This window comes from Gracilinanus agilis, chromosome 4 (assembly GCF_016433145.1).
Source record: "Gracilinanus agilis isolate LMUSP501 chromosome 4, AgileGrace, whole genome shotgun sequence".
Taxonomy (NCBI): Eukaryota; Metazoa; Chordata; class Mammalia; order Didelphimorphia; family Didelphidae; genus Gracilinanus; species Gracilinanus agilis.
Genome location: NC_058133.1, coordinates 68792130 through 68815439, shown reverse-complemented (window position 1 = coordinate 68815439; position 23310 = coordinate 68792130). Strand labels below are relative to the sequence as shown.

General features: G+C 40.4%; 2 protein-coding genes across 2 annotated transcripts; one reads left to right on the top strand and one right to left on the bottom strand.

The window, feature by feature from the left end:
* The first annotated feature begins 444 nt into the window (after positions 1-444).
* On the top strand, positions 445-9146 carry MRPS14 (mitochondrial ribosomal protein S14). Its single transcript, XM_044671774.1, has 3 exons — positions 445-520; positions 3970-4128; positions 6919-9146. Exons 1-3 carry the CDS (start codon positions 476-478, stop codon positions 7099-7101), a joined length of 387 nt encoding a protein of 128 aa, XP_044527709.1. The 5' UTR covers positions 445-475; the 3' UTR covers positions 7102-9146.
* A 764-nt stretch (positions 9147-9910) lies between these two features.
* LOC123243718 (calcyclin binding protein) lies at positions 9911-22136 on the bottom strand. Its single transcript, XM_044671773.1, has 6 exons — positions 21888-22136; positions 16455-16674; positions 13975-14071; positions 13578-13677; positions 10730-10824; positions 9911-10253 (listed from the first exon to the last, which is right to left on the bottom strand). Exons 1-6 carry the CDS (start codon positions 21906-21908, stop codon positions 10097-10099), a joined length of 690 nt encoding a protein of 229 aa, XP_044527708.1. The 5' UTR covers positions 21909-22136; the 3' UTR covers positions 9911-10096.
* Positions 22137-23310: the final 1174 nt, after the last annotated feature.

Here is a 23310-nt window from a genome sequence, read left to right as displayed (position 1 = left end):
TATGCCATCTAAGTGCCCATTGGCGCTTTTATAAATACATGTTAATTTAAAAAAGGGAGGGTGTTTTGATTTCTTTTAATGAAAATTTTAAAATTTCATTTCATTTAATTAATTTGCACTTTTTCAAATTAATTTAATTTTTAAAATCACTTATTTTCGCTCCTGCCCTCTTAGCTCTTTAAATCCTTAAGTTCTAAAAATACGACACTGCCTCGGCAGAACCTGGACACATGAAACTTAGCATGGATGGCCGAGGAGTCCGAGCAAGCGCAGTGACGTCACAGGGGAGGGGAAAACCAGAGCCGAGCACTTGCACCCTCACGGCGCATCCTCACCGAGCATTCTCACTAAGCACCCAGGGCGGAGTTTCTCCTCACCTGCCCCACCCCGACCGAAGGCCTCACTTCCTGCCGTCTCCATTCCTCGCCTTCTGTATCAATAAAGTTGCGGACTTTTGAATCTCGCGTCCGGCAACATGGCGGCCTCCATGCTATCTTCTTTCCTACGATCCGTACGTCAGGTCAGTACTACGCGGTTTCGGCTCCCCTTAGCCTCCCCCTTAATCTCCCTGCAGCTCCCCAAACCCCGAAACTGGCCAACCTGGAGGTCTACCTCCTAGGGGAACGGAGCAGTGGGCGCAGCGAGTATAGACGGAGACCCGGAAACGCATCCGAGGTCGACATTGGGCAGATGAGGAAACTGAGGCCCTGGAATTATAACGATGATATTGATGCTGGTAATAATAACAGTAATAATAGTTTGATGAATTAAATATAAATAATTTAGTAATAAAACTTAGACAAAGCTTTTAAAGTTTGAAAGCGCTTCTTTTGACCTTCACAACACCCGGGTAGGTTGGTGACGTTATTATGACCCTCATTTTACAGATGAGGAAACTGTGAGACTGGGGGCGGTTAAACGCTGTACCTGGGGGCATGCACCCAGTAAGTGTCTGAGCAGGATCTGAGCTCGGGCCTTGACTCCCGTGTCCCCTCCATTTTACCACGGAGCTGCCCAATGACTGGGAGCGAGAACTCTGGAAAGAAAACAGGAGAGTTGAGATTGCAATCCAGGCCCTCTGACTTCTTTGAGGAGGCCTGGGGCTCTGGCATTTATAGGATGCTTTATGGTCTGCAGAGTAATTTGCAGAGATGACCCCATTTCATCTTCACTATGTCCCCTGGGAGGTAGGTGCTGTTGTCATCCCCATTTTCCAGGGGAAGAAATTGAGGCTAGGAGTGGTTAAATGATTAGCTAAAGGTCATGCATCCAGGAGTTTTCAAGACAGGGTATTAACTCCAGATTTCCTAAGTCTTGCTGCTCTCCCCATTGCTGAAGCTGCAAAAACTGGAAAATCATAGTTGGAAAAGAGGGATCTTGGACAGCATTTACTTCAAGCTTTTCATTTTAAAAATGAAAAAGAGACTGAGAAGGAACATTACTCACCTAACATCTTACAGCTAGTAACAGATCCAGTCTGTGAATCTACTTCTCCTCAAAGTTCAGTGGACCCTTGCAGGCAGTAAACAAATATTGTGGGCATGCTGTATTGTGAGGTTCTCTGGGGGATATAACGAAATACACTATTTAAGTCTTTCAACTGTTCAATCCAAAAGTTTTCTGTCATCCTGCTTGACCTCTGCAGTTTTTGACATTGTTGACCAGTCCATTCCTAGATGATTTGTGTGACCCAATTACCTAGTTTCCTTGCTAGATCACTGACTTTCTCACCTAAAATTAGCACTGTGTTCTGGGCCCTTTTGAATGGTCTCTATATTGTGATCACCTTAGCTTTCAGAGGATCAATTATCTTTACACCTGTAAAAAACAAAATCCCAAATTCAATCCAGAGCTCTGTCCTGCATCTACACTGGCATACTGAACATCTACACTTGAATATCCTATTATCTCAAACTTAGCATCTCCAAAACAAAACTCGTCATCTTTTTCATCATAGGGGCAGCTAGGAGGCACAGTGAATAGAACAGAAGACCTGAATTCAAATATTGATTCATAGACTTCCTAGCCATGTGACCCTGGACAAGTCTCTTATCCTCTCTCTTTCTTAGGTTCTTCATCTGTAAAGTGGAAATAATAATAGAACCATCTCAGAGGACTGTTGTAAGGGCCCACTGAGATCACATAAAAGCACTTTACAAACCTTAAAGTACTCTCTATATATGCCAGAAAAAAAACTAATCACAAAGAGTCAGATATGACTCAAAGGACTGAACAACAGTATGCTAGGTGTTATTATTTCCCTCTAAACCCACCCATCCTGCAAATTCTTCCTGTCTCTGAAAATTAATCAAACAAGCATTTGTCAAGTGCCAGGGCACCAGGGAAACAAAGACAAAAAACAAGCCCCTGCCCTCAAGAAGCTTATTTTCAATCATAAGGAAACATATACATGGTTAAGTAAATATAAAGTGCGTGCATATATGCATATGTGTTTATGTAGTGTATATATATGTGTGTGTGTATATATATATAAGGAACTTATTTTCTATCATAAGGAAACATACATGATTAAGTAAATATAAAGTGCATGCATATATGCATATGTGTTTATGTAGTGTGTGTGTGTGTTTGGAAAAGAGCACTAATGAGGATCTAGAAAGATTTCCATAGGAATTATACAAGATTCACAACCGGAGTCATCCTTGACTGTTCCCTCTATTTTCCTTGTTTCCATATCTGTTAAGTCTTCTTGATTTCACCTCCGCAACATCTCTCATATCTATCCTTTTCACTTCTCACAGTAACTATCCTTGCCCGGCCCTCATCCCTTTTCCCCAGGACTCGTAATTGATTTCCCTTTCCAGTCGCTCCCTTTTCCATTCCATCTTCCACAACAGCTGCCAAATTAATACATTTAAGGTTATCTATATTACTCCCCTGTTCAAAAAATGTCTTTTGCTTCTAAGATAAAGTAGACTCCTAGCCTGGTGTTTACAGCTCTCACTTAACCTTTTCAGATAATTCATATGACTTCCTTTTGCATATTTTATGTTCTAGCCAAACTGGCCTGCTTGTTAATTCCCCAAAACCAACATTCTCCTGTCTCAGTACCTTTGCATAGATTCTCTTCCATTCTTGGAACCTATTCCCTCCTTATCTCTACCTTTTAAAATCTAAAATTCCTAGCTTTAAGGCTCAGGTCAGCTACAGATCCCTATTCAGAACCTTTGCTGATCTCTCCAATTATAAATATTCTTTCCATCCTCAATGTTCTTATTTTTACTTGCCTATAAGTATGTTTTTTTTTAAACCCTTAACTTCTGTGTATTGGCTCCTTGGTGGAAGAGTGGTAAGGATGGACAATGGGGGGGTCAAGTGACTTGCCCAGAGTCACACAGCTGGGAAGTGTCTGAGGCCACATTTGAACCTAGGACCTCCCATCTCTAGGCCTGACTCTCAATCCACTGAGCTACCCAGCTGCTCCCCTCCCCCCTTGCCTATGTGTATGTTATTTTCCTCCAGTAGGAAGTAAGTTCCTTGAAGACATGGCTGCTCACACAGCAAGAGCAAGGGATGATAGACAAGTAGTCATCTAGAATCTTCCACTGGTACTCTCATAATTTTGCGAGAAATTGATAAAGACCTTTAGTAGCATGTTGGATGGGCTTGTGAGAAACTTTTGGAAGAATGCTAACAAAAGTCATATAGGATGAGGCAGGAATAGACGGACAGCCATATCCATCACTAGAGGAACTTCCAGATTAAAGAGACTACAAATCTATTTGACTGCATATTATATTTCTTCAGGAAATGCAAGCTTCTGGAGGGTAGAAACGGTTTTGGTTTTTCTCTATATTCTGCACCTAGCACAATGCCTTCTCCAGAGCAAACAATAAATATTGAATTGGAAATTTTGTCACATTGCACAAAAACTATAAAAAGGATGGAGCTTCATCAAGGAATGAAACATTCATTTTACTTTTTTTCTTTTTCTTTGACTGTCATTAGATGGTTCCTTTGTCAGGTACAGGACAGATACGGAGTTACTATGTGGACTGGAGAATGCTTCGTGATGTAAAGAGGAGAAAGATGGCCTTTGAATTTGCAGATGAAAGGCTTCGGATCAACTCCCTCAGAAAGAACACTATATTGCCAAAGGATCTCCAAGTTAGTTTATTTAATATTTAAATCTAAGAAATTATACAAGCTAATTCTCTTGAAATTATCCTCAAAAACCAAGGTTCGAGAGGGTTATTCACACTTAATTGTCCTTTATTATATTATATAATCTGAATCTTTGCGACATTCTATTCAACACATATTATAAAGTATGTACTATGTGTAGGGGATTGTAATAAATACTTCTGTGTACACTCTAAAAGAATCAGAGAATTTGAGGGCTGAATTGGAGATATCTTGAGGACCACTTACCTATCACTCAAAGTCAACCTTACATCTCCCATGACAATTCCTACCCATCATTCAAGGCACATGTCTATGAGCTATCTCCTTCTCCTGTGGCTCCACCATCTCCTTTATGACTTTTTGTTTATTACAACAGATGATGCTACTTCATTATATGCTCCTTGAGAACAGGCACTATTTTAAACTTTTGTGTCCCTCCCAAATTCCAGCAACTGGCTTGATAGGAAGCAAGTACAAGAAGCCTTAGAGGTACTTGGCAAGTTGAAGCTTGTTGCTCCTTTCCTGCCATTATGAGAATTTAACAAAGGTTTCCTTAGAGCTCACTATGTACAAAGCATTTGGACTGGGCCTGAAGGAGATACAAAGATATCAAAATATCATGTTTGTCTGCCCTTATAGAGCTTACATTCTTGTAGGGAATATGACACAAACACAAATGACTCTAATACACAATGTAGCATGATAAGAGAAGTACAGATAGGTGTGGGAAGGGAGAAAGTGACATTTGAATTAGATCTTGAAGGCTGAGTAGGATTTCAGAACAATGATAGGATAGGAGGAAATTTGAGGTCTTGAGAATAGCATTTGGCAGCATGAAGATGAAGCCATAGGATATAATCAAAGAAGAATAAGTGATCTACTGTGGCTAGAGAGTAGCAGGTCAAAAGAGTAGAAAGGGATGCTAGTGGCAGAAGGCTTTGAATGCCAGGCTAAGGAATTGTTTGTTTGTTTTTTTAATTCAATATGCATAATGTCTATGTGGAGAGCCTTGCTATAGAACTACAGTGGCCATGAGAGCCATAAACACCTGCAGAAGGAGGAGGATAGAGGGGGAAGGTGCTGGAATATGGGGTGGGAGCTGAAGGGCTCCCTGGGGCACATCCTGGGGCTCTGCCTGGACTGGCCGATCGGGAGGTGGAGCCAGATAATGGCTCGATAGCCATACGGTGCCAACCCCTGCTATAGAATAAAGATTTTAAGCCTCTCTGTCTTCTATCAGAGAAAAGAAGAGATTGTATATAAGCGATGGACTAAAGGTACAAATGACAGGCGTTAGCAACAGTTTGGATACAGAGGGTGGGAAGAAGGAAGGCATCGAAGATGAAAATAGGATTCTAAGCCTGGTTGACTGAGAGGATACTGCTTAGTCTACACGGGAAAGTTAAGAATCAGGAGTAGGGGAATGGGGGGAAGTTAATGAGTTAAATTTGGAACATATTGAGTTGAAGAAATAAATGAGACATCTCTCTAATAGGCAGTTGGAGATATCTTAAGGACCATTCAGGAGAGGATGGGCTACATAAATAGATCTGAAAATCTTCTGCAGAGTTGAATCTTAGAAACTAATGAGATCACTGAGAAGAACAGTGTAAAGGGAAAAAATGAGGACACAAAACAGAGCCTCGGAGAAGCACCCAAAGTTAGTGACTGAGGCCTGAATGAAGGTCCAGCAAAGGAGAGGGAAGAATAGTCAGACTGGTAGGAGGAGAAACAGAAGAGAACAAAAACCTAGAGAGGGAAAGAGTTCCACGAGGTCAAGGAGGATGAGGATTGAGAAAAGGCCACTAAGAGGTCATTGGAACTGTGGCAAGAGTTGAAATGATGAATTCAGAAGTCAGGATGCAGAGAATTAAGAGCAATGACTGATTATAGACAGACACTTGAGGATTTATGGGAGAAGAATGAGCTCTGAGGGCTTTAGTAGATTACAGGCTCCTTATGAGTCACTGATGTGATACCCAGCCAAGAACCAAATCTAGTCTCAAGCTACAAGGAAGAGTCATAGCGTCCAGAACAAGGAAGATGATAGTCCCACTCTACTATGGCTTGGTGAGAGCACACCTGGAGTATTATGTTCACTTTTAGTAAGGCTACTGCTTGCCAAGCTGGCACATGTCTAGAGGAGGTCAAGCATGATGGTTAAGAAATTTGATACCATGCTGTGTAGAGCCAGTTGAAGGCATTGGAGATATTTAACTGAGAAGAGTAGAGGTAGGGGGCAGGGAAGAAGGAGGATTTCTGTTATTTAAGTATTTAAAGAGCTGTCATATAGGAGAGATATTTAGGTTTGTTTTGCTTGATTCCAGAGGATAGACCCAAATGTAGAGCTGGAAGGAACCACAGGGGATATCTATTCTAAGCCTCTCATTTTACAGAGATTAACTAATAAGTCCACGAAGACTATATGCTGTCCTGACCAATGAGTTTTAGAAACTGAAGAGGTGAGTGTAGGTGCATTGTGAGGAAAAGCTTCTGAATAATTAGAACCATTCCAGTGCAATGAGTTGTCTCAAAAGGTAGTCATGTTCTCATTAGAGGTCTTCGACTAGAGGCTGAAAAATCACTTCTAAGGGGATTCTTGCTGGCTGGACTAGCCGATATCCAAATTCCCCTTCAATTGTGAAATCCTGTGAGAATCAGATAAATGCTTAGCCCTAAGAAAAAGCTTGTTGACCTCCACTTTTAAGAATTCACACAAACTGCTGATACTCATGAATGACAACCATGCAATGATATTGCCTTTTTTCCTAGGAATTAGCCGATCAGGAAATTGCTTCTCTTCCCAGAGATAGCTGCCCTGTCAGGATACGGAATCGTTGTGTGATGACTTCTCGACCGCGGGGTGTGAAGAGGCGCTGGAGACTCAGCCGGATTGTATTCCGGCATCTGGCTGATCATGGGCAGCTTTCTGGGGTCCAGAGGGCAATGTGGTAAATCAACTCTGGTCACAGCAAAGTCGACACTGTGCTTCAGTGTTTAGCATTTGACTTCAAGGAATGTGAACAGTATCATGAACAAACAAGCAGTAAGCAACAGCCCTGTAAGATAACTGCTTTTCTTAAGTTTATTTATCAGGGAAAGTCTTAGTATTGTAGAAATTTGTGCAGAACATGTCTGTAACTGGATTGCTTTCTTGTAATTGAACTTAAAGTTGTGACTGGCAAAGAAGAGATTCCAATGAGAAGAAATATTTGTTTTACTTTATTTCTGCTTGGCTTAAAACAAAAGTGAGCTAAAACCCTGCTGCTTGAAAGTATGGAGGAAGACACCTGAATTTTGGAAGGCCTGTTAGTGGAACATAAGCTCTCCCAGGTCCTGTTACACTGGAGTCAGGTCAGATCAAACAACAAGCATTTAATAAGCCCTCATGTACCACGTGTTTTGTTTATGTTGGAGATACAAAAAAGAGGAGCAGGGAATATTCCTTTTTTTCCCCCAAGGGCCTCATAGTTCAGTGAGGAAAGACAATCTGCAAATAAGTAAAATATGTATATATAAGATATATTAGAGGTACTCTTAGAGGAAAGGCACCAAGGTTAAGAAAGACCTGGAAAAGCTTCTTAACCAAAGGTGGAAGTTTAGCTGTGACTTAAAGTCATGGAGACAAGGAAAGACAGATTAAGGGAAAAGAGAGAAAAGGAAAGAGTTCCAGGCATGAGAGATAACCAGTGAAAGTACTGGAGTTTGAGAAATGGTGTATCTTGTTCAAGGAACAGCAAGAAGGCCCCTATTATTCACTGAATCATAGAGTGCAACATAAGTGAAAGACTGGAAAGATGGGAAGGGGCTGGGTTGTAAAGGGCTTTAAGAGCCAAACAAAAGATTTTATATTTAATCTTGAAAGTGGTAAGAAACCACTGGAGTAAATTGTGCTTCGGGAAAATCATTCTGGTGGTTTCATAAGGGATGGACTGTAATGGGAAGAGAACTGAATCAGGGAGATCAATTAGATTATTGCAATAGTCCATGCCTAGCCCTTCTGCCTTGGGACCAATACACGATATTGATTCTAAGGTGGAAGGTAAGGGTTAAAAAGAAAAGGAGCAGTAGAGCGCAAGGGATATTCCAGCTTCCCCACCATGACCAGTCAATGTTGGGGAGAAGACTCTTCTTGTATGTGTGATATGCTACCAGAACAGATGGCCAGGGGAGTTACATCAAGAGCCAAGACTCAGAGTGAAGAATGAAGAGCAAGAGGAAAAAACTGACAATGAAAATTAATGTCTCCTATGGAAAACTTTCCTAAGAACACAAAAGGTAACTTTAGGGTGGGTCAAAGGATTGGGTTGAGGACGATGGAAACGAGGGAGGTCCCCGAGAGCCCGAGAATGAAATCTGAACAGTTCAGAATTACTGGAATGAGTAAGGGAGTAACCAGTGACGCTTGGAGCCTCAGGTTAGCTATTGTTCTTGTCTTTCTATAAACCCTCTATAAGAAGTCCACCCAAGTAAGGGTCTTCCAACTTTTATCATTAACAGACTTTGGTATTTTGATTTACAAATAATGGAAACACACCATCAACTAAAAAGATACTGGTGCTAAAAAGATGTTTTCTTTGAGAAACTTGGAATCTATAAAATTTGTTACAAAGCATCACCAATGGGAAGGTGTCTTCAAGCCCCAGATCCTCCTATTGTTGAACCATAAGTAGTGTAGCAGACAAAAATGTGAAGTTGGATTAAGGAGATGGGTTCAAGGCTCCACTGTTTTCTCTTAATATACATTGGGGATAGCACTTACACTACTTAGCACAAAAAATATTGCTGAAGAAGAGATTTTAGAAGATGAAAGCAGTTAATGAATATGAATAACATTTCTGAACTACCTCAATATAATCCAATTTTAGTCAAGTTTAGAGTTGGGATAGGTAGGTTCTTAAGACTGTGCCCATGGTGGCAAAACTATGGAACTCAGAGCCCTCTCTGTGGACATGTGTTACACGTTACTAGAAAGCCAAATAAACATTGGTCTGTGCCGCTACCCTCCCCCTCTCCGTGCATCCCTGAGGCTATCACCTGCCCCTCTAAAAGGTTTGCCATCACTGGACTACTTTAAGGGTTGGAATTTTTGTCCCAAGGGAAATTACTTTCCTAATTTATCACTGTCTTTCCATTTATAACTTAAGGAAATAACTTTTAAAAGGACAATGTCTAACACTTTCCCAAGGAATCAGGTAAAATTTTTACTATGTTATATTACTTTTCCATAGATAATCTCTAGCAGTTATTGATGAATGCAAACAAAAATTGCCTGTTATATTTTTCTTTGTAATTTATTACTGCTAACTGTTAAGATTCAGGAGGAATCTGAGATTAGTTCTATAGGCTTATATGCTCACTCAATTGGTTCAAGTGACATGCCTTATCTTTATACCGATTATAACAGCAACTGAACCTTCTCTCAAAGCTTATCCCCACACTCACCCCCTTAAGGGTGCTTAAGGAGCGATGAGTCAATTACAGAAAAACCAATAAATATAGACTGACAACTTAAATTTAATATTTCATTCTTCCTAAATCAAATTGTAGGATTCAAGCCTAAATATCCATGCTAACCCTGAAGGAAAAGCAAGATTATTCTGAATGTAGGTTCAGCCCTTTTAATCGTGCAGATGACCACCGGAGGTAATGAATATATAGCATTTTTAATTAGCTAGACTTTTTTTGACATTGAAGTAAGGAAACAATGACCCTTTCCTGCACACAAAAACCAGGGCACTAAGGCAACCCTTCCTTGAAAGAAGTGTTTTAAAATAAGTGTATTTTATTTTAAATAAATCCTCCAGCATGAAATGGAAGGAGTTCATGGTCTTTGCTTGGAAGAAGGCTGTGTAAACAATATACTTGTCAAATGCATCTGTGCAGCTCAGCAACAGTTCCTTATTGGAAACAATATTTCCACATTGGTGGCTGAAAGGACTTTTTCATCTCAAAATTCAGTCTCTCCTTTGGCTTGTTTCTCCCTCGACTCTACCCAGGCTTTATTAATAGTTCTCTTCATTTCATCATCTCCATCTTCATAAATCTTCTTCAAAACATTCATCAGCCCTTCACTAGGATCTGTGTCATTATCAAAGGAAGATTTTCTGTAGGAAAAAAATGGAATAAAACTTTACAACAAAGCTTTCCTACAACTGACAAATACAGAATCAGAGAAAAGAAAAGCATTTATATCCTAAAGAATACATTTGGGTGAGTCAGACCAGCCAGTTAAAACAGAATTCTCTAACAAGTCAGGTTAGGTCACCCCATCTCTGGCTAGCTACTTCAAGTCATCACCTTAACACAATACATACATGCACACCTTTCTCTCTGAACTTAATGATGGCAGAAAGATAATGAGACATTCCTTTATCTACTAAACTGTCAAACCACAAATATTATTGAACTTAAAATGTGAAAAGATTAGTCAGTCCTAGGTCACATGCTTTCCTTAGGATCTGCTCTGACAATTGAGAAGCAACAAAACTTTAGTGTCAGAGATTCCAAACCTAGCATATACCACAATAATTTTCTAAATCATCTATGCTGCAAGTCTTAAAAAATATAACAAAAAACTCACTCTTTCTCTTTGCATTCTTTCTCCACCTGGGTCAGGTAATCCCATTTCTGTTCCTGTTTCTTTTTGCATAATACAAGAACTGTATCAGTCTTGATCTAGAAAAACCAGAAAAAAAAATAAAAACTTAAGATATGACAGATCATTCATGTACATACTTTAATACTTATTCATAACTTTTCCACTCAATGATAAATCAATTTATGCATGATCTGATCTGAAACCAAGAACAACCCTGAAAGTTAGGTAGGCTACACAGTTGAGATTAGGTGAGGTACAAAAGCTAGCAATGCCAGAATCCGAACCTCTATCTTCATTTTTCTCATGTCTAGTGACTTTCTACAATACCACACATCCCCAAACCTCCTAAAAAGGGGAATAATTCCATCTATGTTAATAGGGTTGCTTTAAGGACCAATGAATATAGAAGTACTTTGGAAGCCAGAAAATACCACAGAACTACTCAAGAAAGATTTTTGTAGTGAAAATTGGCTCAATTTTGAGCCAAAAAGTCCAGATCCACATTCTCTGCCACTTACTATCATTATTGCTTGGCTATATAGGTCACTTTATATTTGGGGAGAAGAGAACTTCAGTTTTCTTCCTGTAATCAAGTTGGCTTAAATATGATCAACGAGGTTATTTCTAATTCAAAATCTTTTTTACTAGAAGTTCTTAGCCAAAATGCTAAGGTTTTACCACAACAGTGAGCCACAGTTGGTAAAGTGAAATATTGTTATATAGAAAAGTTATATTGTTATATAGAAAGGGAAATATATAGCAAGTGCAGGTACAAGCAGGAGGCACTTTTGGCCTGATGTAGAGAACAAATTCCTATCAAAGCTGTTCAAAAATGAAATATCTTCTCAAGTGGGCTGCCCCAATTGATATTAGTTTTCATGTCACTTGAAAAATTATTGAGATTATCACATGTTGGCTCTGAAGGGACTCCTGCTTAGATGTCGGTTGAGCTCAATAACCTCAAAATTCTCCAGTCACAAAATTCTTTGCTTCTCATCCTAACATTTCTTATCCATAAATCCTCCACAAATCTTTCCATATTTCCTTGTATATTTCATAGTTAACCGCTTTCAGTTCTCTAAAATAATCCCTTAATGCTTCCAGAAGTGTTTTACTATCCCTGGGTTTCTTTTGTGGGTACTATTCAGTCCAAATGTGTCAATTCTATTGTCACTGATTAAAAACATTGCTTTAGGGGGCAGCTGGGTAGCTCAGTGGATTGAGAGCCAGGCCTAGAGATGGGAGATCCTGGGTTCAAATCTGACCTCAGACACTTCCCAGCTCTGTGAACCTGGACAAGTCACTTGACCCTCATTGCCTACCCTTACCACTCTTCTGCCTTGGAGCCAATACACTGTATTGGCTCCAAGATGGAAGGTAAGGGTTTTAAAAACAAAACGAAACCAAAAAAACATACTAAACATACTGGGGGGCAGCTGGGTAGCTCAGTGGAGTGAGAGTCAGGCCTAGAGTCAGGAGGTCCTAGGTTCAAACCCGGCCTCAGCCACTTCCCAGCTGTGTGACCCTGGGCAAGTCACTTGACCCCCATTGCCCACCCTTACCAATCTTCCACCTATGAGACAATACACCGAAGTACAAGGGTTTAAAAAAAAAACAACATACTGGCTTTAGATGACAAATCTCTGTTCTGGTCTCACCTATAAATGCTCTTATAATGATAAAATTCTGTTGCATCTCATGCCAAACTTTCTGAGATTCATTTCCCCCTTCCCCTTTTTTCACTAATTTGTGCAAGATACTGCTTTTATTTTGCACACTTGCCTTCTAACATTTTATGAACAAAAATATATTTTAAGTCTGTGTGCCTTTAGCTGCCATATCTTTCCAACAAGATCAAATGTTTGCTGAATGTAGCAGTTTGGGGCCTAGTTTGGCCTACCTATTGTGATGACTGTTTTCTATCAGTTTAATTTCCAAGGAAATGGTGAATGGTGATATCACTACTCCTATCACTTATGTACATTTATCTTCTCACTGTGAATAGCTTTTTCATTTGACTGTGCACTAATCTCACTTTGCTAATGAGTAAATTTATATTTAAAGCTTAGGGCCTCTCACATAAAGCATTAATTTTAATCTCAATAATTGTCTCTAATAATCATTTTGATTTTTAATTGAATATAGATGAGGGGGAATGCATTACTGAACCATGGGGTCATTTATCAAGAGTGGAACTAACTGTAACCTTGTGCCAACTGTCTTAATTTTAAGAATTAAAGAATGACAAATATAAGTAATTCTAGTATACATGGCTAATTAGAAGAGATTTGGGAGGCTAGGGTATATTAGTGATAAGTACAGATTAAAAGTTTTTCTTAATGGCAGTTTCATATTATTATTATTTATTAACTTCCCAGTAGAGAGGAGCCAGTAAAGAACTGGCTTTTAATGGATAAAAACAATATCTACACTATTTTTTTTAGACTGGGCTAGATAAGTGGCCACTCTGGGGTCTGTCTCAATCGATGGATTTCCCATACTGGTGCCAGGCAGTACTAATACCCCATTGGCTTTAGCTCAGAATGTCCAAACTCAAAGGATTCATCAGCTTCACTCCACTTCCTTCGTATCAGGATTATAGGCAGTGTCACCACACTTGACCATAAATGCTATCATTGTCCCACCCTGTATTTTTTAAATGCTTCAAATAGGTTTTCCTTATTTCCATGATTTAGCGATTATTTTTCCCTATGGTTAATAAAAAAGTAAAACTTCAGCCCAACATTTGAATCATCATAAGTCTAGATTTAGTAACTGTACAACATACAATGCAATTGTACTATATGCTTGAAAAAGCAAGAAGACTCACCTTTCTTAAACTACCTTCTACAGAGATGGGCTTCAAAAGGTTGTTGACAGTCATGGAGTAGTTTTTCCCATTAAGATTCTTTACAAGAACTTCAAATGACCTAAAACAAGGAAAATAAAATGATCGATGCATTATCTTCTTGGTTCTATGAGACTCTAGTACTAAGGAAGAGTGAAAAAAACCCTGAGAGGGAAGGAAAAAAAATTTAAGAGTCTGCTACTCCCTGTAGAATTTAATGAATCTATGTCTCAAACAGATTTTTTTTTAAAGCCATAGACTGGGGAAATTAATTATAAATTAAGTAGACATAGGAACTCCATGGAAAATTTATCATGACTAATAAAGCAATCAAAGAACCACAAAAGGTAATGCATTCCAAATTATACTTTATACTCACCTCTCTGTGAACTGCACCTGTACATTCTCAGGGGGGGCATTCTGAACACCAGTTAAGGTGATGTAGATTTTCACAAATTTGTCTGATTGATCCCATCCTACACACACAGAGAAAGGTAAATTAGCCAGACAACAGTTTGGATCTGTTCCGAAATACGATAGGTAGCAATGGCTCATATTACTACTTGGCAATAAAAATAGAAAATGGAAGGAATGTAATGATGAGTGTTTCTTATGTATACGATATCATAAAATATTATTAGTTTATAAAACTCATTACTCACATGTAAGTAGTACAAATACTGGCTTGGAGAACTTAAAAGTGATTTCATCTAGTAAATTAAAGTGCTATAATTCAAACTTAAATCTGCTAAGTATAATTCCACACTGTTGTGCTAGCTCCACAGTTTTAACCCCGTCAATCATGAATGAAAGCAAGGCTTAGAATTAAGCAGCACAGAACCTTTTGGAAAATGCAAAGCTTAAAATACAGTCTTGTCATGTATCTTCTCTCCTATACTTTTATTGATAGTGGTTTGCTCAGTGCTACCACCTGTATTTTAAAAAATATTTCAGTTTCATAGCCATTTTTTCTACTTCTTTCTACTACTCCAAATGTCCAGTTCTTCATCCATTAATTTACCACATAATCAGTGTTCTATAGTTTTCGAGGTGTGTTCACATATACACTCAGACAAGAGACTCAGAAGTTCACAGAGCCAATGTCACATGGCATTAAAGCAGAAATATCAGGACTTGAACCCAAATCTTATGCCTCCTAAACTACAGGACTTAGAGCTAGGAAGGATCTTAAAGACAATCTCTCATCCAAACCCTTTCATGTTGTAGATAAGGAAAGTGAGGACCAAAAAAGCATGGTTACTTGCCCAAGATATACACTGACATGCAGAGTTGGGCTGTGAACTGAGTGCAATGGACCCATCCAGGGGGCCTGCTACTACATCACCTGGTCTCCCAATTTCCCTAAGTATCAGTATCCTGCTTCAGGCTCTTAAAATCTTACTTGGGTCACTAACAAATATTTACTGTACATCCCACAGGTAGGTGCACACTATTTTTTGCCTTTCTTTGTATCTCCAGTGCTTGGCATAGGGACTGGCACAATGGTGAACACTTAATGCCTGCTGACTGACCGACCACAGATGTTTAACAAAAGCTTGTACTCCTTCCCCTGAGCTGCTTAAAACCTAATGGTTCCTCAATCAATCCACATTAATGTACACACAAACTACAGATAAAAGTGATTGAGTTGTCAGAATGGAGTAGAAATGTCGATGTCATGTAAATGAATATTAACCAGGTCAGACTTTGAACAAAGAAGATGCTGAGCCAAAATTTAAATAATAATAATAATAATACAGGAAGGTAGAAAGAACACTCAACTGGAAATCAGGAACTAGGAATGGAGTCCAAGCTTCCTTTAACCTTTTTTTCGATATGGACCCCTTTGTCAGTCTGGTGAAGCCCATGGACACCTCAGAATAAAGTTTTTAAATGCATAAAATAAGATACATAGGATTACAAAGAAATCCAATTATATTTGAAACATGGTTATCAAAATATTTCTTTTTTTAAAAAGTTTACAGATTCTGGGTTAAAAACCCATCGTTGACCAAACTCTACCACTTAATTAGCTATGTGATGTTAAGCAAATCACTTTGATTGAATCACAGAATTCAAAAACTGGAAATCTCAGGTTATTTAGTCCAATAGCATAAATATATGAATACAGTATGAATCCTTTTCTCCAAAGATAGGAAACTAATTCACAAATTCCTAATGCTGTCCATTCTACCTTTTTAAAAAATAACTTTCTAAATTCTTGGGAATTTTCCTTAAAACAAGCCAAAATCTATCTATCTCTACCTATTTCTGGATCTGCCCTCTCAAGCCAAACAGATCCTCTTCAGATAACCAATCTTCAAATACTTGGGGAAGAAATATTTCCTCCAATAAATGTTCTCTTTTCCAGGCTCAACAGCCTCACTTCAACTAAAGCCCATTCAGATGGCATTTCAACCCTCTGGGCCTCAGTTTCCTCATCCATAAGACAAAGGGATTAAAATTGATCATCTTAAATGTCCCTTCCAACACTAAAAATCAATGATTCAGCATTAATATAGAGTCTATGTCTCAGGTAATTGTTGTGGTTGGTTTAGCAGAGGGCAGAAAAAGACAAGAATGTACTCTTTCAGATACACTGGATTCTGACCCTTTTCAGAGTAGATGTCATTCCCCCTGCCCTCCTCTCACTTACTTAATTTAAACAATCTAGCTCTCTAGCAGAGGCCTTCTGGGATACAGCTATAAAACTGAAAAACAGAATTCCTCAGATTGCACAAGAGCTGCGAGACCCTCTTACCTCCTCCTGCCACTTAAAACAATAAGAACAAAAAGAAATTAATGTATTGGTGATTTCACAAAGAAGCAAAGAGCTGGGTGTGGGAGAAGTAGCCATACCATAATTTTTTATTTTCACTGTATACCCGACTGAAATGGGTGCAACCACAGCTGCTGGTTTCTCAACTTCAGCAGTTTCTCTTTTCTCCTCTCCCTTTTGCTTTGTCTTGTGCTTGATTTCTGTCTCCAATTTGGACTTTTCTGCTGTTAGAACATCACGGACTCGTTTTCTTGTGGCCTTTCCTAGCAATTCCTTCACTTCTTCCAAGTCCTTCCGTAGCTGTTTAAAGACAACAATCAAAATAAGTTTATTGTGACCTGAAGGATAAAATTCTATTTATTATATACCCAACTTATATCTTAACTGCTGAAATGGAAATAGAAATAAATTTTTCCATGTTATATGTTCTAGGCAATTTCTTAACTGCAATTCAAGAAATATAAAATTTCAAATTGTGAAGGAATGGACCTGACAAAATTCCCTCTATAATCAATCTGCCTGACAAGTAGCTAGGGCTTTTCTTGAAAAGCCTTCTTATGAAGGGGAGTCAAGCTTAAATTCTGGGAAGGTGGCCAAGTAGAAGCAGCAAGGCTCCAGAGCTCTGTAAAACCCTTTGCCACCAATCAAGGACAAAGGGCTCCAAGGGAACAGAAAACCAAATCTGACAACAAAACAGAGCTGGGGGATCCTCCAGCTGAACCCAACTTTAAAGGTATAGGGTGAGGGGGGGAGAAAGAGCCTGAATTCTTGCAACAGTCCAGTGGGAGGGGAAAGAAAGGAGGAAGATCCCAGATCCCCTCCTCCACCTAATGTGCTGAGTCTCCAGTGGATCCTGGAATCTCTGGGTAGGCTGGGGCACTAGTCTGAGGGAGTGCCTCACTGGCACAGCTATGCCAAACTTAAGGCTCTGATCACAAAGAGCAGGGAGGTTGCTGGGGCAGAAACCCAGAGAGGGTGAACATAAGCTCCATCTTGCACTGCCCCTCACCCCAACCTCAAGATTTTGACCTCAGGGCACTTTGAGTTATGCAAATCAACCCCACCTGGCTTAGGGCAGGGAAGCTCCAACATCCCTCCCCCCAGACTACAGTGAAAGTAGCAGAATTCACTTCTTTAGCTTTTACCACCAGGTGGAGAAAATCTGGCCTTAGGTCCCACTAACCTAATTAGTTAACAGAGCAGAGAAGAAGCCCTCCCAGGACTGAATAGCCCAAACCCACAGATTAAAAAAAAAAAATGACCAGAGGACCAAGATTACAACCAATTAATTACAGGGGAGAAAGAACCAAAAATTAAATTCCCAAAGCTACTCATGACACTTCCTATCTGTAGGACCTTGGGCAAATCAGGGAAGATGATGCCATTAGACTAGATGCTGAGGTCCTCCTCCCTTCAATCTCTAGACCTATGATCCTAAGAAGTGGGACCACAATCCTAAAAAATCTACAGCCCACATTAAGTGCAGCTTATATGATTAGGATAACCTTCAATATACTAGGCTTTGAATGGCGCTCTTTATTTTTCTATGCCTCAGGATTTCTATATAGTCAACAATGTTGTTCCTGTGGTATCAGCAAACCTATGATGTTTTTGAATGCATTTCGTATAATGGAACTTAAAGCTGTACTTTAATGGTTTCAACAGTAATGACATTACTAATATTCAGATCATGCATATGGTGTTACTGCTCATGGAACATGTATATATGGGGAGCAAAGCAGACATATCTATTATTTTACCATTCCATTTCTACTAACAACTCTATTGGGGCTACTTCTGAATAGTTGATGCACTCATCTCTATTTGGAGGGAGCATATAACTAAAAAATTCTTAATGTTTACCTTGTGTTTTATGGAAATTTGCCTATCTTTTCCCCTGTACTAGTCCAGCCCTACTATCAGGAACCTAGGATTCAGAGAAAAATATTGGTGAAGGGGAAGAGGAAATTGGAAAGGCTGAACAAGGAAGAGGAGAAAACTGTAATGTAAAAAATGCAAAATAATAATTCCCACTCACCAAAATCACATTTTTTAATGTGATGGCTGACCATAAGTCATCTTATTAAAAAAACAAATATATTTTTTAAAAATACATACACATTCCTGTTTTCTTTCACACAAACATACCATAAACTATGTTCAAGTTTCTAGGTTTATTTTAAGATTCTATCTTAATGGGGGAACAATTATTTTATGGAGTTCCTGGCTTAAAAAAGATCTCCCACAGCAAAACACTGAATGATTTATATATTTTTCATAGCTGCTAAAATGTAAAAGACCTGGGGGGAGGTGGGGCAGCTGGGTAGGTAGCTCAGTGGATTGAGAGCCAGGCCTAGAGACGGGAGGTCCTAGGTTCAAATCTGACCTCTGACACTTCCCAGCTGTGTGACCCTGGGCAAGTCACCTGACCCCCATTGCCTACCCTTACCAGTCTTCTGCCTTGGAGCCAATACACTGTATTGACTCCAAGAAGGAAGATAAGGGTTTAAAAAAAAATGTAAAAGACCTGGTTTCAAGAAGTCAAAATGGCACTTAAATCATAACCACTTAAAAAGCTTTGTTTAGAATATTTTAAAAAACATAATACAAAGTACAACATGGAAATTTATCAAGTTGCTTTTTCTAAGCTGCATAAATGCACTGTCCGTGATATTCATATTTAGCTTGATATAACAGAAAAAGGCATTTTAACTTTGGTTCAAAACTACCATTTCTATCACATTTTAATGGAAAAAAATTAAGAATCTATACCATACTGAAACATTTTACAATAAGTTATTCTCTTGTAGTACTTACCTAGAATGAACATACTTACCAATTCTCCTAAATACAGTTGGATATTTTGCCTTTTGAAAAATATTTTAGTAAAAATCAAATTTTGCCAAGATTTTCAGTTTGCAACTTCTACACATATAAGGTAGCACTAACCCCATTATCAATATTAGTTAATGACAAATTAATTTTTCCATATTTACTACCTTTTGTATGTCACATTTTCTGATACACAGAGTGATTTTTTTTTCATCATTTGATTTCTTATCAAAAGTTATTAAGGCAGACATTTACTACCTAGCTGTGTGACCCTGGCCAAGTCACAACCCCAAATGTAGGCATTTGTAGTCCTTGCTGCTCTTCTGTCTTAGAATTGATATTATGACAGAAGTAGAGATTGGCTATGCAGGGATGTAGGTGTTAGTTTGGGTGACCGGTAGGGGAATGGTATCCTTAATAATGTTAAGGAAGTTTGGAAGAGGGAAGGATTTGAAGAGAAAAATAATGAGTTTAGTTTTGGATAAGTTGAGTTCAAGATTTTTATGGGGCATCCAATTCAAGATGTATAATAATACTCAGTTGGTCTACTGGTGCCTCACAAAGCTCTAGAAGGCAGCTTAGATATTTTAATGAAGTAGTAATCTCTAATCAACTTCATCCATTTGTGTGCAACTCTTCAGGGGTAAAATGCAGTAAGATTCCCTTACCTACTAACCTTTAGATGACCAGCAATGACTCACAGCAGCATTTCCCAAAAAGAATAGACAACAGCATTCTAACCTATTCTTTATCATTTCCAAGTTTGTAGTCACAAATATTTCATTAAAAAATTTTTCTATTTGTAAAAAGATTGTTGTTCAGTGGTGACTGATTCTTGGTGACCCATTTGGAGTTTTCTTGGCAAAGACATTGGAGTGATTTGGTATTTCCTTCTCTAACTGATTTTACATATGAGGAATTGGAGACAAACAGGGTTAAGTGACTTGCCCAGGGCTACAGAGGTTGTAAGTGTCCAAGGCCAGATTTGAACTGGGAAAGATGAATCTTCCTTACTCCAAGTCTAGCATTCTATCCACTGCACCACCTAACTGCAGCACAGGGACCACTCCTAATAAATACAAATATATATTAAAATGAATACATGAGGTAGATATTTCCAACCACTTAAGATATAAATTTTATTGGCTGTATCAGTGGAAAGGCTTGGAACTGATTCTTGTGCTCCAGTTCCACACCAGCTTTCTGATCCCACAGACACTCTCTAAACCTTAGTTTCTTCAACTGTAAGATAATACCTATACTAAATACCTTATAAAAATGTTGCGATGACAAAAATCAAATACCGTGTAGAAAGCATTTTTTACTTTAAAAGTTATTCCCGCATAACATATGCATTATTAACACCCCTAGAAATAGCCTAATCTAACTTACTTTTACGGATAAGAACTGAAGCCCAGAGAGGTTCAATCATTTGCCTAAGATCACATAATTAATTAGTGGCAGAGCAGAACCTAGATCACGATTATGAATGTTGATTTGTTCTACTCAATGCTGTGTCAATTATGAGTTTATCCCTTTATCACAGACCTAACTAGACCCAAATACAAAACTTACTAGTTCTAACCCCAAGGACTCTCTTTTAAGTACACAAGCAAGTTTCCCTACAATCGGCAAACATTTAAATTTATGGGTAGCTAAGTTTTTATGATTAAAAACATACTTTAAATTCAGGATCTCTCTTTCTTAGTGTATCTTTATGATGAAGAAAAACAAATCTCACTGAGTAATCAAGCACTGTTAACAAATGCATATATTCAGTCGTTTTCCAGTTGTATCCAACTCTCTTTGGGGTACACTTTGCTATTTCCTTCTCCAGCCCACTTTATGGATGAGAAACCAGAGGCAAACAGAGCTAAGTGACTTGCCCAGGGTCTCACAGCTACTAAATATACGAGGCCTGATTTGAACTTAGGAAGGTGAGTCTTCCTGATTCCAAATCCAGTGTTCTCTCCATTGAACCACCTAGCTGCCCCAGTAACAGCCGGTATCAAAGGAGCATCTTTAAAAGTGAAACTTTCCATTTCCTGGCTGTTTCCTAAGTCTAGGTTACTAAGAACAACGTGAGGAAATGCCCGACCATTACCTGTCAAAGTAAATCCTCCAAAGAAAAAGAAACTGCTGGGACCAAGGCTTTTTGCTCATCTTCTTTACTTTCCAAATATCCAGCCAGATGCCCAAACCCTTTTTATTAACGGTCTGCATGCCCCTAATTTCCAGACTCACAACCATAACGGCGCTTTAGGCCCCGCCACCCAACGAGACTGGGACGAAAGCCCTCCGTCTGTGCGGCTGCAACACTGCCTAGTACAAAACCACCAAAAGGAGCCCTCGGGGATGGGGAGAAGAGTTGCAGAAGCGATAGGCCGTTTTCGCTAAGTCAGCAACCTCAGGAGCTCTTTCAAGAGGAGCGCGTACCTCCTCCCCCAGGGCCCGCCGCCCGGGCTTTCTGCAGCCCGGGCCCACGAGGGCAGCGGCGGAGCTTTGCCGCAGCAGGAGCGGAGGCTTCTGGGGCTGCGGCCCCGGCACAGCGAAAATGGGGGGAGAAGAAGCTTTGCAAACGGCGGGGGGACTGGTGAGAGGGGGCTGCCGAGGCACGGAACGTGGGGAGGGGTTCCCTAAGGATTAGCGGGGCTGGAAAGCTCCTGGGCACCGGGCCTTACCTCCTCCAGGGCTGCCGCCATGGCTTGCTGCCAACGCCAGGAGTAACTCCTGCTGCTACCACGCCGAAGATTGCTTCTGGGACCCCACGCTGCAAGGGCTGGGCACAGAACGCCCTTCTCACCCCGGCCAGAGCGCGGACGTGAAAGGCACGAGACGCTGTCCCCAGCGATACCTGCGCACGAATAGGACGTTCCCGAGTTGGGGCGGCTGCCAGGGGATAGGCCGCCTGCGCGAAGTCCGTCCCGTCGAGAGACACCCTTTAGGCCGCCTGCGCGAGAAGAGAGCCGGAAAGGCCCGGCCAGTCTCCAGAGCAGGGCCTCCTTCTCTTCGCCCCTCCCTTCCTCTAGCGCGAGGTGCCTCTGGAACCTTCGCGAGTTACCGAAGGCCCCTCCCACACGGAACCTCCGCCAGAACCTAGGCCCGGCCGGTTCTCTTGCGCGTGCGCTCTGCCTGAGGAGGCCACCGTCGCTTGGCGGGCTCTGGGAGCCTGGCCGTTGGAGGAAAAGAACACACCCCTTGCAGCCACTACCCACTTGTCCCATCTTTTTCGCGCAACCGCAGTTTACCCACGACCGGAAGGATTTTCCGATCTCGGGTCATCTTTGGGCCAGGCCATGAGCGTCTGCAGATTCTGGTCTATCCAGGCCGCCGCCATCTTGCTTAAGGCAAAGTGATGAAAAACTTGTTAGCCCGGGAGCCCAACGGCCCAGCCGCGGGAAAGAGAAGACGTAGACTAAACTGGGGAGCATTATGAGGCGTTCCGGTTTTAGCTTAGGGAGCGTTGTCCCGGGCGGTGACGTCACAGCCAGTTTGCAAGGCAGGGGTGTGGCCTTGGGCTCTTGGGGGAGGGCAAGGACCCTGCAGCCTCAGCCCTTTCCCCCAGGTACTCCTAGTCCCATATGGGATGGATGCAAATGTCTGAATCACCTCCGTGTTTATCGCCTTACTAGTAAGAGGAGCGTGAAAGGCTTCTTGCAGAAGATATAATTTTAGCTGAGACTTACAGGCAGTCAGGAAAGGCATCTATGGAGTGGACACAACATGCCCACAAGTAATCATAAGGTAGATTACAAAATAAGAAATGAAAGGCTAATAACTAGGAATATCAGGAATAATGGTGAAGGGAGGGTGGTGCAAGGGAATGAATTCTAGATTTGGAGTTAGGGACTGCGGTTCAAATTCTGCTACAGTGGCTGCTTAATGTCCGAACCAAGAGTTAGGGGACAGCATGGGCACTATCGCCAAAGGCCCGGAGATGAGGTGGGAAGCCATTGGAGGTGATGAAGGAAATTCGGCAGTGTAGCTAGATGGTCTAAGTCAGGAATCAGTTATAAGAAAGATGGAAATGTGGGAAGGCCAGGTGGGAACCTGACGGTAACTGTCACCGAGTCTACTGAGCGCCGAGCTTTTAGTCATACCCAT

What these genes read in the sequence shown, in the direction of transcription:
- MRPS14 (XM_044671774.1), top strand. Translation starts at nt 476, where the DNA reads ATGGCGGCCTCCATGCTATCTTCTTTCCTACGATCCGTACGTCAG. An exon ending in TCCTACGATCCGTACGTCAG is followed by an intron (nt 521 to 3,969) that starts GTCAGTACTACG and finishes GACTGTCATTAG; the next exon opens with ATGGTTCCTTTGTCAGGTAC. An exon ending in TATTGCCAAAGGATCTCCAA is followed by an intron (nt 4,129 to 6,918) that starts GTTAGTTTATTT and finishes CTTTTTTCCTAG; the next exon opens with GAATTAGCCGATCAGGAAAT.
- LOC123243718 (XM_044671773.1), bottom strand. Translation starts at nt 21,908, where the DNA reads ATGGCGGCAGCCCTGGAGGAG. An exon ending in TGGCGGCAGCCCTGGAGGAG is followed by an intron (nt 16,675 to 21,887) that starts GTAAGGCCCGGT and finishes GTCTTTAAACAG; the next exon opens with CTACGGAAGGACTTGGAAGA. An exon ending in AGTGAAAATAAAAAATTATG is followed by an intron (nt 14,072 to 16,454) that starts GTATGGCTACTT and finishes CTGTGTGTGTAG; the next exon opens with GATGGGATCAATCAGACAAA.